This window comes from Haemorhous mexicanus, chromosome 2, assembly GCF_027477595.1.
Source record: "Haemorhous mexicanus isolate bHaeMex1 chromosome 2, bHaeMex1.pri, whole genome shotgun sequence".
NCBI lineage: Eukaryota > Metazoa > Chordata > Aves > Passeriformes > Fringillidae > Haemorhous > Haemorhous mexicanus.
Window position 1 is genome coordinate 121958918 of NC_082342.1, and position 19894 is coordinate 121978811.

General features: G+C 51.4%; 2 protein-coding genes across 5 annotated transcripts; both read left to right on the forward strand.

Moving 5' to 3' along the window:
• Nucleotides 1-2809: 2809 nt before the first annotated feature.
• Nucleotides 2810-6047, forward strand: DNAJC28 (DnaJ heat shock protein family (Hsp40) member C28). 3 transcript variants are annotated; one of them, XM_059840203.1, is made up of 3 exons: nt 2810-2961; nt 3839-4045; nt 4703-6047. In XM_059840203.1, exon 3 carries the CDS (start codon nt 4753-4755, stop codon nt 5848-5850), a length of 1098 nt encoding a protein of 365 aa, XP_059696186.1. In that variant the 5' UTR covers nt 2810-2961; nt 3839-4045; nt 4703-4752; the 3' UTR covers nt 5851-6047. The 3 variants fall into 3 exon arrangements, with proteins under 3 accessions (XP_059696186.1, XP_059696188.1, XP_059696189.1); XM_059840205.1 differs by having other exon boundaries at nt 3839-3989; XM_059840206.1 differs by lacking the exon at nt 3839-4045 and having other exon boundaries at nt 2938-2961.
• A 2441-nt stretch (nt 6048-8488) lies between these two features.
• TMEM50B (transmembrane protein 50B) lies at nt 8489-19861 on the forward strand. 2 transcript variants are annotated; one of them, XM_059840209.1, is made up of 7 exons: nt 8489-8582; nt 13160-13457; nt 14159-14271; nt 14826-14893; nt 15556-15648; nt 17730-17787; nt 19188-19861. In XM_059840209.1, exons 2-7 carry the CDS (start codon nt 13359-13361, stop codon nt 19231-19233), a joined length of 477 nt encoding a protein of 158 aa, XP_059696192.1. In that variant the 5' UTR covers nt 8489-8582; nt 13160-13358; the 3' UTR covers nt 19234-19861. The 2 variants fall into 2 exon arrangements, with proteins under 2 accessions (XP_059696192.1, XP_059696193.1); XM_059840210.1 differs by lacking the exon at nt 8489-8582 and adding an exon at nt 8653-8784.
• Nucleotides 19862-19894: the final 33 nt, after the last annotated feature.

Below are 19894 nucleotides of genomic sequence, written 5' to 3' on the forward strand. Positions count from 1 at the left end.
GGGAGCGGCGCCGCCATTGCTGCCGCCCTCAGGGGCTCTGAGGGGAGCGCGGCTCCCGCCAGCCCCGCTCCGCCCGCACGGCCCACACAAACACGGAGCACAGAGACAGACGGCGCTAAAATTGTGTCCGTGCCCTGCCAAATGCACCCGGACAGCGGCCCTAGGGGCTGGGCCCGGCTGCGGCAGCATCGCCACACGGCTGCCCCCGGGCCAAATCCCCTGTGCTGATACCGGGGCCAGGGGTGTGCGATGGGACACGAACCACACGGGCTTCAGCCTCTCTGGGAGGAAGAAACGAGTGCTTGAGGCTGTTAGGGAGAGAAAACTACTCTCGGTGCACTCGTCGGTTATACATGGAAGTCAAAAGGCATAACAAATACTAGAAAGGTATAATTAGAAATACATGTAGCTGAAAAGTCATAAACAGGTAGGAGCAAAATCTCTACTGACAAAATAATTACAAAAAGAAAAACTATGCTATAAAATACTTACACAGTTCTTGTGACTTGTTGTTCTCATTATTTTTAAACTTTTAAATTTGTTTCCTGTGATCTTCTTTATTTTGGAAACATTGAAGCAAAACTGAGCAGCACCAGGGAAAACCCAGCAGCTGGCTCCAAGGCTGCAGAATGGGTGTGGAGCTCCCGGAGGACTCCCACGCCTCAGCCGGGCACAAAAGCCCCTCTCCTTTCCCAGGCTGCATGGCAGCTCACAAGGAGGAAAATCAGAGTTCCCTCTGATTTCCTAGGCTTGCCCTGCACCATTGATCCAGAACCTCCTCCAAGTGCGGGGAGTGAGAGGAGACAGATCAGGTGTGCTTCTGGATCATCTGTTTTTGCTCAAATCTTCCCACTACTGTCCAGCAGGAAGGTGCACACAGCAGTGCTCTGGAACAGGGATTACCCAAGGGCAGCACAGGAACAACAACCACTTTTTGCCCTCCTGATTTCGTGAAACATTTTCCTGTTGGAAAAAAGAACAGGGCAGCTCTATGTGCAGACCAGCCTAACTTTTGTCAGCCCTTGGGCTCACACACAGGAAGGAAAACTATGAGCTGTTGAGCTGCAATGGGATGAAGAGTTTTCATTTTGGACCAGAAGCTGCAGGATATCAGCCCTCTGCAGCAATTTGTTCAGCTTGGCAGAGGTGAGACATGTCCTCACTGCTCTCACAGCAAGTACTTCAATCACAGAGTGCAGCCTTAACCGGGAGAGGTTTGTCTTTCCTCCCACTCCTTGTCTTTCCTTCCACTCCCTGCTGCCTCGCTGCAGAGCTCCCCAACCCACCTGAGCCATGATGACCCTGAACAGCCCCACCACGGCACATCTCACAGCCCCTCTATGGCACATCTCCCCTCACACCCCTCCATGGCACATCTCCCAGCCCCACCATGGCATCTTCTCTCACACCCTGCCATGGCACATCTCCTCTCACAGCCCCACCACGGCACATCTCACAGCACCCCCACAGCACATCTCCCCTCACAGCCCCTCCATGGCACATCTCCCAGCCCCACCATGGCTTCTTCTCTCACACCCTGCCATGGCACATCTCCTCTCACAGCCCCACCACGGCACATCTCCCCTCACAGCACCACCATGGCACATCTCACAGCCCCAGCATGGCACATCTCCCCTCACAGTCCCAGCATGGAACATCTCCCCTCACAGCCCCAGCATGGCACATCTCACAGCCCCAGCATGGCACATCTCCCCTCACAGCCCCAGCATGGCACATCTCACAGCCCCAGCATGGCACATCTCCCCTCACAGCCCCAGCATGGCACATCTCCCCTCACAGCCCCAGCATGGCACATCTCACAGCCCCTCTATGGCACATCTCCCCTCACTGCCCCACCATGGCACATCTCCCCTCACAGCCCCAGCATGGCACATCTCCCCTCACAGCCCCAGCATGGCACATCTCACAGCCCCAGCATGGCACATCTCACAGCCCCAGCATGGCACATCTCCCCTCACAGCCCCAGCATGGCACATCTCCCCTCACAGCCCCAGCATGGCACATCTCCCCTCACAGCCCCAGCATGGCACATCTCCCCTCACAGCCCCACCACGGCACATCTCCCCTCACAGCCCCAGCATGGCACATCTCCCCTCACAGCCCCAGCATGGCACATCTCCCCTCACAGCCCCAGCATGGCACATCTCCCCTCACAGCCCCCGCATGGCACATCTCCCCTCACAGCCCCAGCATGGCACATCTCACAGCCCCAGCATGGCACATCTCACAGCCCCAGCATGGCACATCTCCCCTCACAGCCCCAGCATGGCACATCTCCCCTCACAGCCCCACCATGGCACATCTCCCCTCACAGCCCCAGCATGGCACATCTCCCCTCACAGCTCCACCATGGCACATCTCCCCTCACAGCCCCACCATGGCACATCTCACAGCCCCACCATGGCACATCTCCCCTCACAGCCCCAGCATGGCACATCTCCCCTCACAGCCCCAGCATGGCACATCTCCCCTCACAGCCCCAGCATGGCACATCTCCTCTCACAGCCCCAGCATGGCACATCTCCCCTCACAGCCCCAGCATGGCACATCTCCCCTCACAGCCCCAGCATGGCACATCTCCCCTCACAGCCCCAGCATGGCACATCTCCCGTCACGGCTCCCTCCCCTCACGGCTGCGGCGCCGCTTGGGCGCCCCCTGGCGGAGAGCGGAGCCCAGCGGGACCCTCTCCCACCCTGCTCCCTTCCTTCTCCACTTTCCCCCTCTCTCTCTCTCCCTGCCCTACTCCCTATCTCTCTCACTCTCCATTCCCCGACCCTCCCGTCCTGCCCCCTTTCTTCCCCTCCCTGCCCGGGCCTGCCCCTCTCTCTGTCCTTGAGCGCGGGGTCACAGCCGCGGCCCGTCCCTCCTCTTCCTGCGGCCCCTCCTCTTCCTGCGGGGCCGTTACCGGCCCGTTCCCGCGGGCCGGCCGGCGGCACCAGGTGAGGCGGGGGCGGGCCGGGCTCCAGGTGCGGGACCCCGGGGAGCAGGGAGGGCGGGAGCGGGGCCGGCTCCTGGGGGGCCCAATCCGTCCCCCCTTCCCAAATCCCTGCGGGATCGCTCGGTTCACACTGCCAGGGAATAACCCTCCTTTCCCAGCCGGCCCCCTTGGGGGGTGAGGGGTCTATATATGGGTCTTAACAACAGGTTTATTGAAATCGGGGCTACCGAGTTATGAGAAAGTCACTTTCGGAGCAATAATTGAATTTTAAAAGTGTGTTTATTGATCATTCTCTTTAAGTAGTAGTTACATGGGATTTTATAGCCGTATGAAAATGAGTAGTTATCTTTGTCCGCCCCCCAGATGGATGAAATCACTGGGTCATAAATAAAGGTGTTAATGAGCTCCATTATCACCAGCTGACGACTTAATGCCTTACATGGATCAAAGCCAGCTGAAAACATTGAGGATTGATGCAGTCCCAAGTACTTGTCCTTTTCCTTCTCTGGTTAGGGCAGAAGGGCAGTTGGGTTTGTGCAGAAAACATAAATGCTGCTTATTCTTTGGTTAACCTTGAGGAGTTACTTGACCTAGTTTTTTGTTTGGAGATGGAGTGAGCAAAGGAGATGTTGCCCTCTCTGTGTCTTTGGGTCCACTGACCCAGCATTTCCCTAAGGATTTCCATGAATAAAGAGGAGTTGGCTGATGTGTAAGTGGTGTGTCCAGTTAGTGTTATATACTTCTACTTTGATTTTACATTAGGACTGACTTTTTCACCTGCTGAGGTGTTGCCCTAGCTGTGTCCCCGGATAACCCAGGATCCCAGAATTGCTGACAGAGTGACTTACTCACTGCTATCGATTTGTCCTGAATTCCAGGTTTATGCCCCTGCCTGGCACCAGCGAAGGAAGTTGGCCACTGCTGGGATACAAAGGCTGACCTAGTGAATCTATAACCTGAGTGCTGATCCAGATGTTGCTGTGAAATACCAATAATGTGCTGTGATGACCTCCTTTGCCAACGTACCAGGTCGTAGGTCTTGAGGCATTGATCCAAGGGAGTAGGAAATTGAGCTGTTGTTGAATGTAGGTACAGAGAAGAAGGGAGGGATTTGTTTCAGCAGTTATTGCTCAGCATCAAGCTTATTTCTAGTTTACAATGTTTGCTGAAAGGCAATAAAATAAATAGTAGAAGAATAAAGGTGATAAAAATGCTTCCAGGGAATTCTGCAGTGCAAAACAAACCTGTGTTCCTGTTGTCATACCAGGAAAAAAGTAAACAGTGAATTAATTTTCATTTATATTGTAGTACTGCTACTTTAATACTAATTAGAAATGTAAATTAATGACTTTAAGCTTAGGGAGGGCAGGGCTGGATGGGATCTTGGCAATGAGGAATTGTTCCCTGGCAGGGTGGGCAGGCCCTGGCCCAGGGTGCCCAGAGCAGCTGGGGCTGCCCCTGGATCCCTGGCAGTGCCCAAGGCCAGGCTGGACACTGGGGCTGGAGCAGCCTGGCACAGTGGGAGGTGTCCCTGCCATGGCAGGGGTGACACTGGATGGGCTTTTTCCAACCCAAACCAGTCTGGGATTCTGTGATTTCAGTAATAGTCTGTAAAAGAAAAAAATACTGCTAAATTTTAGTAGGGATTTCTTTAATATATCAGGCTAAAGATAAGACTTATGCCCTGGAAGTTCTTTAAAATAAAGATCTTTAACATGATTTTTGTCTAAATGTGCCTGTAGGTTCTTTATAATGTAGCTGCATGTGAAGAAATCCCCAGGAGCTTTGTGTCATGCTGAGTAACAAGATGGGGCACTGTTTCATGGGACGGGGAGCCATGATTCCAAGGAAGCTGAAGCCGTTTCTCTGCAGGATGTTGTCAGGTTACAAACCCAAAAACGACATCAAGGACTCTTACAAAGTTCTGGAGCTGGAGGAAGGCTGTTCTCTCGACGATGTCAGGAACTCCTATCACAATCTTGCCAAAAAATACCACCCGGACAGCAGCTCCGGCATGGCCGATTCCAGGGCCTTCATACGGGTGGAGGAGGCCTACAGGGTCGTGCTCGGCGACCTGACAGCCAAACAGAAGCCAGAGCCCGGCGAGGAGGAGGAAGACCAGTTCAAATCCAAGTCCCTGCAGCACAGGCACTACCTGAGCTTCGAGGGCGTGGGCATCGGCACGCCGAGCCAGCGGGAGAAGCAGTACATGCAGTTCCGCGTGGACCGCGCCACCGAGCAGGTGCTGGAGTACCGGCAGCAGCGGCTGGAGAGCCGCTACGCCGGCAGCGACCTCAGCCGCGCCCAGGACGTGCGGCAGAGCAAGAAGGTGAAGATCACTCAGGCCGTGGAACGGCTGGTGGAGGACCTCATCCAGGAATCCATGGCCAAGGGAGACTTCGACAACCTGAGCGGCAAAGGGAAGCCTTTGCAGAAGTTCTCGCACAGCCCCCACATCGACCCCATGACCCACAACCTGAACAGGATCCTCATCGACAACGGCTACCAGCCCGAGTGGATCCTGCTGCAGAAGGAGATCCGCGAGACCATCGAGCGCCTGAGGAAGAGCATCGTGGCCTCCAGGAGGAAGCTCGGGGAGCCCATGACGCTGTCGGAGCAGAAGCAGTGGGGTCGCGTTTGCGAGCAGTTCGCAGAAGACATCAGGAAGCTGAACAAGAGAGTTGACAACTTCAACCTGGTGGTGCCCATCCTGAGCAGGCAGATGGTGCATTTCAGCACCGACAAGGAAATCCTCCGAGCACGAAAGACTTACGAGGCTGTCGTGGAAAAGGTTTCTGATTCAGACACGAAGGAAAACGGGGGGGAAGAGGGCAAAAGGTTTGGGTGGAAGTCTTCTCTCTTGAAGTGGTTAAAACTTGCACCGAAGTAATTTCACACTAATTCCTCTTGCCAAGGTTTTTGGATGCACTTTATTGATGAAATATAGCACTAGAGAAATTTCAGGTTCAGTGAAAATGTCGAATCCACGCTGTTACACTACTTGAAGGAAATTTGGTTGTGTGATGAGCATTTGCACTGTACATAATTGAGTTATTTTTAAATATTATTAAATGAAATGTGTCAGTTTGGGTTGTGGTAGAGTTAATTTTTCTCGTCGTTAGTCTGGGGCTGCGTGTTGGGCTCGGGCTGGAGGCAGTGCTGACCATTCCAGGGTGTTTTTATTGCTGGGCACGGCTTGCACAGCCCCTTTTGTGCCCTCCCCACCCCTGAGCAGCTGCTGGCCGGGTTAAACCACAGCAGCAACAAATCAGTTCTTCTCTTTCAGGCCATTTTCCTTCTGCTGAAATCCAAACTAATGCTTCACTTCAGCCCAGTAATCACTTTTACAGGCTCTTATCTCTTCAAAGGGGAAATGGAGGCGTAAGAATAACACATTAAAGTGGAGGCAAACATCTTGCTGTGCCCTATTTGACCTTTGCTCTCTTATTTCAATACTTACAACTCATGAATATTTGGCAGGTTCTCAGCATATTTTTTAAAAGTACATTCACCTCTTCAAGGTTAAATTCAGTGGCTGTGAAGGGAGGGTTCTGGATGTCTTGGCTTGGAATGTACACGTGCACAAGTCCATTTTTGCATCTTTAACACAGAAATAGGTCTTGGAAATTTATTTATTGGTGAACACCCCCTGCCATGGGCAGGGACACCTTCCAGCTCTGTGTATGAATGTTTATTTCCATAATTTAGTCTTGTTTATAACGAAAACTTAATTAAAGATACTTTTCTGAAGGTCCTTTGGCGTAGTACTCTCGAAAACCTCACCTTTTGATTCCCGTTAGGATCTGCAGGAATTGGATCAGAATTGCTGTTCAGACAAATCCAGTGGGAGATTTCAAGAGCAAATCCAATTCATGGCACAAGGGTAAATAGAAGCCAGTTTGCAGGAAATGGGACTCACTTTGGCTCACGAAGAAGCATCAGCACTTCCAGTACCAGAGGTGCCATAGAGGGTGAATCAGCAGACTGAGGGATTTCTATGTTCTTATTAAAACCACCTGGGTTTAAATGGGGCAGGTGTGACCTGACCGAGGCACTTCAGATCAGCCTGGCACTGATGCCATCAAAACCCGCCAGGCACAAAAATCCCCTCCTGCAACATTTACAGTGATGATGGAAAAAATAATTCCACTTTAATGTTCCCCAGGTGTTCAGAGGAGTTCAGTGTTTCAGGGCTTGTCTATCATTTTGTTGCTCTTAAGAGCAGTGTTTAGTCAATACTAAGGAATATCAACTCCTGCACAGAGAAAATCCAGGAGAGAATGGCCTTCAGAAGGAATTTTTCTGGCTGACACTGGACTGTTAATGTGAATTTGATAAATGTTATTTTATGACTGTGAAAAAGGGTGCAGTCATTGCTGACCCCAGATCCAAAACCACATTGTTTATTCCCAGAACTTCCTATCTGTTGTTCTAACGACCACATGCCTTGTGGCTTGAAAGGCCTAAGTGACATCTTAATATGAAGTATAATATGAGGTATATAATTTAATACATTATGAGGATACAATATTTGAGGGATCAGTTTTTCTCAGGCTGAGGAATCTCTTGCCCAACAGGACAAGAGGGAATGGCATGAAACTGAAAGAGATTTAAACAAATATTGAGAAGAAATTCTTCCCTTCTCTAGGCACTGTAGATGTTGAGTCCTGCTGAGGATTTCTCTGTTTCAGAGCAGTAACATCTCGGGATGAACATGGAGATACAGAGGAGGCTCTGAGGAGAAGGAATAAAGGAGAAACGAGAGCAGGGCATCTTGTAGAAGAAATATGTAAGTGATAAATCTTTATTCTTATGCCCCTCTGAGGGAGCAGGGAGTGTGGTGTCTCTGGGCTTGATGGAGTACAATGTGTACATGTAAATTAAGGTTAAAAAAGGAAGCAGGGAGGACTTTGAGCACAATGTGATTCTTTCAATTCCACGTCTGTGAGATGTGCTCTCCAATCCTCAAAATGCTGACTTTGATCCAGGTCTTTGCCCAGGGCTTTTATTCAGCATCGGTCATTTGTCACTTACTTGTTTTGCTGTTTTAGATGGGTAGTGTTCCACAATGAGTTATGGACGTGTTTGTTACCCCCATATTGCTTGTCTAGTATTGCCTGTCCTTCCAACCCAGACCATTCCGTGACTGATCCTATGAATCAGAATTTATCCATTTATTAATTCCGTTCAGTTTCATTAAACCAGACAACGGACTGAGGTGCAAGAGCATTTAGGGGTGAATCTATTCTAACATGGTAATGACAACACTGTGCTGTTCCCGTGGGGCAGCGGAGGAGGCCGGGGGTCATTCACGGCCGTGTGGAGGCGGCTCTGGGGCCTGAGGGGGCCGTGAGGGGGCGGCCATGGCGGGAGGGGCTCCGGCCGTGAGGGGAGGGGGGCGGGGCCTACGGGAAAGGCGGGAGCGCGCTGGCCCCGCCTCTTCCCGCCCCGCCCGAGAGGGGAAGGGCGGGGCTTATGCGTGTGGCGCCGCATTGACCAATTACATCGCTCTATCCTTACCCGGCCCTCGGCTGACGCTCAGCGCTCGGTTCTGATTGGCCAGAGGGTGCGTCAGTCAGGGGGCTCGGTGCCCTCAGGCGGAAGCGTCTCGCCCGGGAGCGGGTACGTGCGGCTGGGCCGAGCCGGGCGGCGCCGGGGCTGGGGCGGCACCGGGACCGGCACCGGGACAGGGAGCGGGATGGGGAGCGAGAGAGAGAGCGGGACCCGCACCGGGCGGGACCCCCGGGCCGCTGCCCTGGGACACCGGTGTGTCACGGACTGTCCGGCCCTGAGGACGCGCCGCCGGTGCTCCGCGGGGAGTGGGGTCTGTAGGGGAAGTGAAAGGAGAAAATGCCGTGTTTTGTCTAAATAACAACGTAGGGATCCCTGGCGGGGCTGTGGCTGCCGGCTCGGGGCTCACGCCCCGGTGCCAGGGCGGGCACAGGGGTGCGCTCGGAGCGGGCTGCAGGCAGGAGCGCCTCTGGAGAATTGCGAAATCGAGATGGGCTTTATCCCCTCCCTCCTCATATCCTCAAACTTTAATAGCGCTCTTGAGGAACCCCCGCTGCGGGCAGTTTTGGGGCTGAGCTGCGCATTGCTGTAAAGGGATAAATCACGGAATTGTTCGGGTTGGGTTCGGTTTGGAGGGACATTAAATCCCACCCAGGGCCAGCCCTGCCATGGCAGGGACACCTCCCGCTGTCCCAGGCTGCTCCTCAGTGTCCAGCCTGGCCTGGGACACTGCCAGGGATCCAGGGGCTTGTAAGGAATGGAAATATAAGTCATATCACATTTTAATAAGTTTGCCACACAGCCTTGTTTTTGTGTGAATTAACTTAAAACTTCCTTTCTTTGCTCTTTGTCTTTCTGTAATGCTTAAAAATCAGACAGTGCTGTGGAATAGGGAGAACTGAAAGTGAAAGTGCAGGAAATTACTGAAATAAGTGGGAAAATGGCAGAGGCTGTTACAGAAATGTTCACATAAGCCCCTGATATACTTTTCATCCTCTGTGCGTGTGTGACCTAAAGGATATTCTGATGAGTTGCCTGTGGAAGGTGCATCTTCTTCAAGGAAAACTTGAATATCCTTCATGCCTTTAAGTTTTTTCCCTTTTTCCTTCTGTCTTTTCCTCTCTTTGGAAACGGGCAGTTCTGTTCTTTACTAACCTGATGATATTCCACATTAAGGCATTTTTCTTCCTGCAGACTTTTTGTATTTCCTTGCAACCCCTTTCAATGTTTTGTTCAGGTGAAATCAACTCATTTGGGGAGAGAAAAGCTGATTTTCAGGTGAAAATGTGGAGCTGCTGTTGTGTTTTCTGGCCACATAACAGAGCAGTGGGTTTGCTCTCCGTGCTGGCAGCTGCCAGGGGTGGTTTTGCTCCAGAGTCTCCAGCTTGTTCCTGCAGATGTGTTTGTGTTTGCTGGACAGGCTGAGGAATGTTCCTGCCTGCCCTTGGGAGAGGGGAGGAGGGTGAAGGTGGGAAGGGCCTTGAAGGACAGGAATTCCAAGGGCTTTACCTGTGTCCTGCCTGGGAGCTGGGTGGGTGGGAGAGTTTAGACCAGAGAGTGAGTCCTGCACCTTGATCCAGGTGGGAAATCCCAGCTGAAGGCATCTGCCTCCCCCAGAGGGTGTGTGCAGGGAGGCCCCTGGGCTGGCAGCTGTCCCTGTGTCCCTGCTAATCCTCCTGGGGACAAACCTCAGCCTGGCTCTTGTGCTGTCCATGGAGCCCCAGCTTCACAGTGGGGCTGGGATTTTAAGTGCAGTTTATTGTGCTCTTCCTCTTTTTCTAAGGAATTATGGAGGTCATGTAATGTTTGGGTAGGGAGGGGCCCTAAATCCCACCCAGTGCCACCCTGCCATGGCAGGGACACCTCCCACTGTGCCAGGCTGCTCCAGCCCCAGTGTCCAGCCTGGCCTTGGGCACTGCCAGGGATCCAGGGGCAGCCCCAGCTGCTCTGGGAAATAATTTCCAGGGCCTCCCCACCCTCACAGCCAGGAATTCCTAATTCACAATATCCAAACAAAATCTATTTATGTCAATTTAAAACCATTTCCTGGGTGCTGTCCCTGCATCCCCTGGGAATTGTCTCTCTCCAGCTTTCCTGGGGCTCCTCCAGGCTCTGCAAGGCCACCCTGAGCTCAGCCCAAAGCTTCTCCTGTGCAGGTGAGCAATGCCAGCTGTGCCAGCCTTTCCTCCCAGCAGAGCTGCTCCAGCCCTCTGCTCATCCTGGAGCCTCCTCTGGGCTCTCTGCAGCAGCTCCAGCTCCTCCAGGGCTGGGCCAGGGCTGGGGCAGCTCTGCAGGAGGGAAATCACCTGAGGGGGCACAATCCCAATCCCACTTCTTGTTCCCCAGCTCAGGACACCTCTGCCTCTCTGACTGCCCTGTCCACTGTGTCCCTGTGGCCCCTTTATCCCCCAGGGATGTTCTGTTGAGGTCCCTTGGGAGGATCTCTCCCCTCCCCTGTATCAGTGCATTCCTTTTCTCTGCCACATTACATCCAGGATATTTTAGCTGGATTTCTTGAACACCTTGGGAGGAGTTGCTCACCCTTTTTGTGCTGTCCCTGTGCCCGAGCAGCTGGGGCTGCCCCTGGATCCCTGGCAGTGCCCAAGGCCAGGCTGGACACTGGGGCTGGAGCAGCCTGGCACAGTGGGAGGTGTCCCTGCCATGGCAGGGCTGGCACTGGGTGGGCTCTGAGGTCCCTCCCAGCCCAACCCAGTCCATAATTCCCTGTTTCCCTGCAGGCACTCCCAGGCAAGGCCCCTCAGCTCCACAGTGGGACAGCAGCAGGAGCTGGCAGAGTTCCAGCGTGGGTGGGTGAGGAGCTGGGAGGGGAGAGCAGGAATTGCTGCAGGACAGGGACAGACACAGCTCGGAAGAGGAACAGAGAAAGTGGAACCATTTAAGAGTGAAAAATGAGGAAGGGCTTCAGGAGCAGTTGTAGTTCAGCTGAGGGAGCTGGGAAGGGGCTGAGCCTGGAGCAGAGGAGGCTCAGGGGGCCCTTGTGGCTCTGCACAAGTCCCTGCCAGGAGGGGACAGCCGGGGGGGTCGGGCTCTGCTGCCAGGGCACAGGGACAGGAGCAGAGGGAACGGCCTCAGGCTGGGCCAGGGCAGGCTCAGCTTGGCCAGCAGCAGGAATTTGCCCATGGAAAGGGGGCTCAGGCCTTGGCAGGGGCTGCCCAGGGAGCTTTGGAGTCCCTGTCTCAGGGAGTGTTCAGGAGGAGTCTGGATGAGGCCTTTGGGGACACAGTTCAGGGGTGGCCCTGGGTGGCACTGGATGATCTCAAAGGGCTTTTCCCACCCTGCTGATCCTGGAATTCTGCAGGAGCACAGCAGCTCCCTGTGAAAGCTGTGGGATGAGCAGGGATCTGACCACTGCCAGGGAAAGGTGAGAGGAGAATTCCTCAGGAGAATAAGCAGATGGCTGAGCTCAGATGCTGCACAAATTAAAATAACTTTGGAATTTGAAATGGCATCACAAGTGTGGGTTTCTGGAGGACAAACTTCTGGATCATGTTCCAGGAGGTGACCTGTGTTTGTAGCATAGACAAAATATTTATTGATTGATTTTTATTCCACTTCTTCTCACTGCTGTTATTAACCTGAAAATGTTCTCCAGCAGTCTGTGCTGTCACACAGTCATGAAGGACATTTTTGTTAGTCTTTACCAAATGGCTGGAAATCAATTATGGCAGGTTGGGAAATGCAGAAGTTGACAATACTAAGGCAAATTAGAATGGTGCTAAGAGCAATTGTGAGTCAGTTAATTAACTTTGCTTTCCTCTTCCCATATTTAAGGTTCCCTGTGACCTTTCCTCTGTGCAGCCAGACCTTCTTTACCCTCAGAATCAGTTGATTTGCTGAGTTGGGCTCTTTTTCTCTGTGTTTAAAAGGCACTAAATCATATTATCTGTTAGATTGGAAATATTAGTGTTTAATTGAGACTCCTTGACATGACTTAAGGACCAAGTTCTGCCATAAGCTTTGGGGCTGTGTGGTGATTTTCTGTTGTAGCTCTGTGTGGGGGAGGTTGTTTTGTGAATATAGCTCAATACAGCACCAACAGAGTTTATCATGGAATGGTTTGGGTTGGGATGGCTTTAAAATAATCTCCTTCCCTCTCCTGCCATGGGGGGGGGGGCAAATTCCACTGGAGGGTTCTGTATGGAAACCTGAATTCTGTAAAAGCCCCCAGACTGTAACTCAGGAGAGTTGTTCAACATCTCGAGATGTTCCTGATTGATACTGAGAGTCTGCCTGGAACAGAGCTGGGCAGAGTTAAAGGAATAAAGCAGGGATTTAATAAAAGGCCTTTAAAGGATGCACCTTGGGCAGCACAAGAGCCCAGCCCTGGCTCCACCCGAGATGGACCCTGGGTCAGGAGTTCTCACACTTTTATAAGTTTTGGTCCTTTTCCTTATTGGGCTTAATTACAATTACAGCTCCAGGTTCTGCAGTCCATCCTCCCAGTTTGCTCTCCTCAATTCACTGTTTTTACTTTTTTGGGCTGAAGCTGTAGCAGTGTCCTTGGTTCTGGGCTGGAGAAGGATTGCTCTGTGTGACTGAGCTGTGAGGAGAGCTGCTGACACTTTCTGTGGAGTTCAGAGTCACACACTGATGCAGTACAGAATCTGGAAAATATGAAAGCTCACACTGAAGGCATCAGTGCTGACAAAGCCTTGGCTGTGTTTCAGGCACTCAGGAGCTGCTGTTGATGGAAGAGTCCAGGAGAGAGAGCTGGGACAGCGGGGCAGCGACAGCCGCGCCCGGAGCAGTGTGAGCCGTGCCCAGGGGCAGCCTGAGCCGTGCCCAGGGGCAGCCTGAGCTGTGCCAGGGCACTGTGGGCCGTGCCAGGGCACTGTGGGCCGTGCCAGGGCACTCTGAGCCGTGGCCATGGCCGGGTTCCTGGACAATTTCCGCTGGCCGGAGTGCGAGTGCATCGACTGGAGCGAGCGCCGCAACGCCATCGCCTCCATCGTGGCCGGGGTGCTGGTGAGCCACAAACTGTCACACTTGGCCCTCAGGTTCTGCCAGTTCTCCCTCTTACCTTCTCCAAATCCAGCCTGTTCCTTCCAGGGGTCGCTGTGGGGTGGCAGCAGCGTTGTCACAAGTCCTGTGAGGTTGCTGATCATGAGGCATTTCTGCTCTCTCTTCTTGAAAGGAAATTCCTTGTGGATTTCTGCAGAATTGGATCTGTTAGAACTGCTCTGTTCTGCACCATCTCCATCTCATGTGTGTTTAGACTCTGTATTCTTGTTCTTAAGGGGAACAAGGAACAGGGAATTTCACAGAAATTGCACAGGGAATTTCATAGAATCCCAGAAGGGTTGGGGTTGGGAGGGACCTGAAAGCCCATCCATGGCAGGGACACCTCCCACTGTGCAAGGCTGTTCCAAGCCCCAGTGGCCTTGGGCACTGCCAGGGATCCAGGGGCAGCCCCAGCTGCTCTGGGTATAAATTTACCCATACCCCACTCCTTAAAGTGAACAGAAAGTGTGGCTGATTCCCAGACACTCCCCTGAAAACAGCAACGTTGGGATTTGTGCAGGCGTTGCCCATTGAGCACATTTACATCACTGTCCAGAGGAACTGGTGGTGGTTGGAAGCCAGTTAAGGCAGTGCTGTCCAGAGCCCTGCCTGGTTTCCCTGGCTGCCCTGTGCCCCCCAGGCTCACCCCCTGTGTCTGTGCCCAGTTTTTCACAGGCTGGTGGATCATGATTGATGCTGCCGTGGTCTATCCCAAGCCGGAGCAGCTGAACCACGCCTTCCACACCTGCGGGGTCTTCTCCACACTGGCCTTCTTCATGTGAGTGCTGGAGACAGGACTCCTCACAGAGCCACCAGAAACCAACCAGGCCTTACTGACAGTGTGCCCAGCAAGGATAAATCACAGAATCAGGGAATGTTTGGGTTGGGAGGGACCTCAGAGCCCACCCAGTGCCACCCCTGCCATGGCAGGGACACCTCCCACTGTGCCAGGCTGCTCCCAGCTCTGTCCAGCCTGGCCTTGGGCACTGCCAGGGGTGGAGAATGCAATACTTACTTCAGTATGAAACAACTGACTGCATTCCCCTCAGTTTTTACAATTTTTACAGCTGCTCCTTGCCCAAAACCCCCTCAAACAGGAGGGGTAACAGTAGCCTGGCTCTCGTTGTGGAGATGTAAATAAAAGTAACAAATTCTATTGAATCATTCAATATTGGCAAGAAAAAGGGATGACTTGGCATTTGTGACTACACAGAATGCCAGGGAATTTTCCCAGAATTTGTCACATCTTAAAAAAAAAACCACTGGGGTTTTACTTAGAGCTCTAAATTGATTTTCTGTAATCTGAAGTGTATCTCCTGTTTTTGCCCCCAGGATAAATGCTGTATCAAATGCACAGGTGAGAGGAGACAGCTACAGTGATGGATGCTTAGGAAGAACAGGTAAATTAACTCTACAAATCCTGCTCAGACTGGGTTTTTTTCCAGGTGGTGGTAAAAAAATTAATAAGGAGTAGGAGAGAACTTCTGTGAATTAGTTTCTTTACAGAATTAACCCTTGGAGATAAGGGCTGGCTTTGTTAAAAAGGGAACTTGGTGAAATTCAGCTTCTGGATGTCTTGCCTTCCTAAACTTTCCCTGCAAATCCTGGAGAGCTGCTGGGAGAAATCTGTTCCTGCCTGGGGGTGGCTCAGGAGCAGCCATTCCCTGGGGATGTGTCTCAAGCATTTCCATTTCCCCTGTGTCACTGCTGTGGGTGTCCCTGGACCTGCTGTCCTCCCTGCTTCCATTCATAATTCCCTTTCCATTTCCCACATGGATCCCAGCAGCCTTTTCCATGGGATTTGTAAATTTGGAGGGATTTGCTGCCATTTGAAGTGGCCTGTGGTGCTTTTTTTGTGTGTCATTCATGTTCCAGCTCCAGAGAACCTTTGCACAGGAATATCTTTCCTTCCCAATGACTGAGCAGGTGGATTTTGTCCTTGATCCTTGGGTTTAACCCTTTCCATTTGTGCCTTTAGTGAGGTGATGTGTTCCATCCTCCCAGAGGAGCAGCTGGATTCTCTGTCCCTGTGGATAAAATGCACATTTCACTCTCCCTGCAGGGGCTCGGATCTGGCTCTTCATCGGCTTCATGTTGATGTTTGGATCCCTCATTGCTTCCATGTGGATTCTCTTTGGAGCATATGTCACACAGAGTAAGTCTGCCTCTGCTCCTCTAGGAGAGTGCTGTTCTTGCCAGCCCTGGCAGGAGATCCTCAGGGATGGCAGCCTGTGGTCTCTGGGACATCCGAGCCACAGCATCAGGTTTTAGTCTGAGATTGTCACTGGAATATCCTGTTAAACCCAGCTCCCAGTAGCTGGAATATCCTGCTAAACCCAGCTCCCAGTAGCTGGAATATCCTGCTAAACCCAGCTCCCAGTAGCTGGAATATCCTGCTAAACCCAGCTCCCAGTAGCTGGAATATCCTGCTAAACCCAGCTCCCAGTAGCTGGAATATCCTGTTAAACCCAGCTCCCAGTAGCTGGAATATCCTGTTAAACCCAGCTCCCCATAACTGGAATATCCTGTTAAACTCAGCTCCCAGTACTGGAATATCCTGCTAAACCCAGCTCCCAATAGCTGGAATATCCTGTTAAACCCAGCTCCCCATAACTGGAATATCCTGTTAAACCCAGCTCCCAATAGCTGGAAAAGTGTGTGTTAAACCCAGCTCCCAGTAGCTGGAATATCCTGCTAAACCCAGCTCCCAGTAGCTGGAATATCCTGCTAAACCCAGCTCCCCATAACTGGAATATCCTGTTAAACCCAGCTCCCAGTAGCTGGAATATCCTGTTAAACCCAGCTCCCAGTACTGGAATATCCTGCTAAACCCAGCTCCCAGTAGCTGGAATATCCTGTTAAACCCAGCTCCCAGTAGCTGGAATATCCTGCTAAACCCAGCTCCCAGTACTGGAATATCCTGTTAAACCCAGCTCCCAGTAGCTGGAATGCCCTGTTAAACCCAGCTCCCAGTAGCTGGAATATCCTGTTAAACCCAGCTCCCCATAACTGGAATATCCTGTTAAACCCAGCTCCCAGTAGCTGGAAAAGTGTGTGTTAAACCCAGCTCCCAGTACTGGAATATCCTGTTAAACCCAGCTCCCAGTAGCTGGAATATCCAGTTAAACCCAGCTCCCAGTAGGTGGAATATCCTGTTAAACCCAGCTGCCAGTAGCTGGAATATCCTGTTAAACCCAGCTCCCAGTAGCTGGAATATCCTGTTAAACCCAGCTCCCAGTAGCTGGAATATCCTGTTAAACCCAGCTCCCAGTAGCTGGAATATCCTGTTAAACCCAGCTCCCAGTACTGGAATATCCTGCTAAACCCAGCTCCCAGTACTGGAATATCCTGTTAAACCCAGCTCCCAGTAGCTGGAATATCCTGCTAAACCCAGCTCCCCATAACTGGAATATCCTGTTAAACCCAGCTCCCAGTAGGTGGAATATCCTGTTAAACCCAGCTCCCAATAGCTGGAATATCCTGCTAAACCCAGCTCCCCATAACTGGAATATCCTGTTAAACCCAGCTCCCAGTACTGGAATATCCTGTTAAACCCAGCTCCCAGTAGCTGGAATATCCTGTTAAACCCAGCTCCCAGTAGCTGGAATAATATCCTGTTAAACCCAGCTCCCAGTAGCTGGAATAATATCCTGTTAAACCCAGCTCCCAGTAGCTGGAATATCCTGTTAAACCCAGCTCCCAATAGCTGGAATATCCTGTTAAACCCAGCTCCCAGTACTGGAATATCCTGTTAAACCCAGCTCCCAATAGCTGGAATATCCTGTTAAACCCAGCTCCCAATAGCTGGAATATCCTGTTAAACCCAGCTCCCAGTACTGGAATATCCTGTTAAACCCAGCTCCCAGTAGCTGGAATAGTGTGTGTTAAACCCAGCTCCCAGTAGCTGGAATGTCCTGTTAAACCCAGCTCCCAGTACTGGAATATCCTGCTAAACCCAGCTGCCAGTAACTGGAATATCCTGCTAAACCCAGCTCCCAGTACTGGAATATCCTGCTAAACCCAGCTCCCAGTACTGGAATATCCTGTTAAACCCAGCTCCCAGTACCTGGAATATCCTGTTAAACCCAGCTCCCAGTACTGGAATATCCTGTTAAACCCAGCTCCCAGTACTGGAATAATATCCTGTTAAACCCAGCTCCCAGTAGCTGGAATATCCAGTTAAACCCAGCTGCCAGAACTAAAGAACTGAGTGTTTCCTCTGTTCCTCCTCTGCAGACACTAATGTGTACCCTGGATTAGCAGTGTTTTTCCAGAATGCATTAATATTTTTCAGGTAAGTTACCTGGGCAAACTCCCCTCTCTCCAAAGGGACTTTCCTGCTTCCATACACTGATACTCCTGGAAAAGCAGCTCTGTTTTCTACTCCCTTTGCTGCAGAGCTGAGGAACAAGGTTTGATTTGCCATGCCCAGGCTCTTGGCTCCCTCCCTTGTTGGTCCAGCTCTCTCTGCTCCCCTGGATGTGCAGCTCTGGAATGTGGGTGGCCCGGGATGCACAGAGTTTTCTGGATGAGGGGTTGCAGTGTTTTTGGACAGGGGCAGTCAGTCACCTCTGTCCCACAATCCCTTGGCTCCCCTCCCAGCAGAGCCAGCTGGGGGATCCCCTTCCTCTTTTCCAGACTGTTTCACACCAATGGCTCAGGTCTCTGGTACTTGATATTCTCTGTATTTCCCTTCACTGGCTGAGCTTGCAGTCATAAAGAGTGAGAATTCATTTCTGTAAGAGCTTGCCGGTGTGTTTTGTAACAGCACACTGGATTTATCTCAAATAATATTATTGAATATATCATGTAACAGTTGAAAATCAATTTGGAGTCTCTAATAACTCCTTTTAGCTGTGGAATGCATTTTGCAATCCACGGATTTTATTAATAAAAGGCACTGAAAGTGTTAAACAGAGTCAGTTCCAGATGAGTCACTGAAAGTTTCACCTCACCTCCTTTCTTCTTGCAATTCCTGGCTGATCCTTTTCCTTCCAGCCCCACACCAGGTGCTGTGCAGTGACCTGGATGGATGTGCTCTGGGAAGTGAGGGATGTTCCTGCAGGAAACAGCAGCTCCTCAATCCCCTCTGGGATTGGAAAGGGAAGCTGATGAAGGCAGATTCGTGCCTGAAGTTTTTAAAAGTCTTATTTAGAATCCCAGAAGGTTTGGGTTGGAAGGGACCTTAAATCCCATCCAGTCCCACCTGGGCAGGGACACCTTCCCCTATCCTAGCTGGCTCCAAACCCTGTCCAGCCTGGCCTGGGACACTGCCAGGCATGGGGCAGCCACAACATTTGGGATCTGACTCTCTACCACGGGCTTAATATTCTTTCTGATTTGTTCATTAAAATGGAATTGTTTGGTTTTGTCCCAGCACATCCTGTCACGTTGAGCTGGTTCCCAGGCAGCAGAGTGAGGCTTGCTGCTCTGGACTCCTTGAATTTCACAACTCCCAGGCTTTTCCTTCAGAAGGGCTGTGACAGTGGGTGTTTTTCTGTTTGGGCTCCAGCTGGCTCCCACAGTTCCAGCCATGCACAGGAAGCCAAATATAAACACCAAACCCAAATCCTGGTCTGACTACAAGTTCATGGCTGGGCTGTTGATTTGCACAGGGTAAGATTTAAGGATACTGCTAAAATCTCCCTATGTGTGGGCTGATTTTTATTTCTTTTCTTTTTTTTTTTTCCCCAGCACCCTGATCTACAAGTTTGGGAGAACAGAAGAGCTGTGGGGCTGAGCTCCTGCTGGCTTGGCCCACAGCTGCCACGTGGTTCTTGTCTGTAGATAATTCACAGTCCTTTGTCCTTGGTTTGCTTCCCAGACTGGTGGAACTGAGACAATTCCAGGCTCTGTCCGAAGCTCTCCTGTGCCAGGACACACTTGTGAATGTGTACATAGGACAGGATCTGTCCTTTCCAAGGGAAGGGCAGGCTGCCAGGCTTCCCTGCTCAGGCTCCAGGCTTTCTCCTCCAGCTCCCTGCCCTGCCAGCAGCTTCTCCTCCACAGCTCCACCTGTGTCCAAGGCTTCTGTGAACAATAGTGAGCAAACAGGACAGAGCCCATCCCAGCCCTGCTGGGATAAGAGCTGATTTTAAACATTTTATATTATTGTTCAGGTAAAAATAAAGTAGATTTTTTTTTCTTCTTCTTTTGGTAAAAGGTTATGGGTTTTTAAGCAAGTCCCTACACTCAGCAGGTTGTGCATGGCAAAGCAAAGTATTCCTGACTTGTGATGGCTCTGGCACAAAGGACATTTGCTGGCACCACAGTCCTTGGAATTAATTTCATGCTGCTCAGTGTAAGAGATACCAGTTGGTATTTAATGTATTTCCTGATATTAGAATAAAAAAACTCCAACAAACTGATGCCAGTTGTACTTGGTATGAAGAATAAATGAG

Coding starts and splice junctions, on each gene's coding strand:
- DNAJC28 (XM_059840203.1), top strand. CDS start 4,753: ATGCTGAGTAACAAGATGGGGCACTGTTTCATGGGACGGGGAGCCATG.
- TMEM50B (XM_059840209.1), top strand. CDS start 13,359: ATGGCCGGGTTCCTGGACAATTTCCGCTGGCCGGAGTGCGAGTGCATC. Junction 13,458..14,158: donor CCATCGTGGCCGGGGTGCTG/GTGAGCCACAAA, acceptor GTCTGTGCCCAG/TTTTTCACAGGCTGGTGGAT. Junction 15,649..17,729: donor TGGAGCATATGTCACACAGA/GTAAGTCTGCCT, acceptor CCTCCTCTGCAG/ACACTAATGTGTACCCTGGA.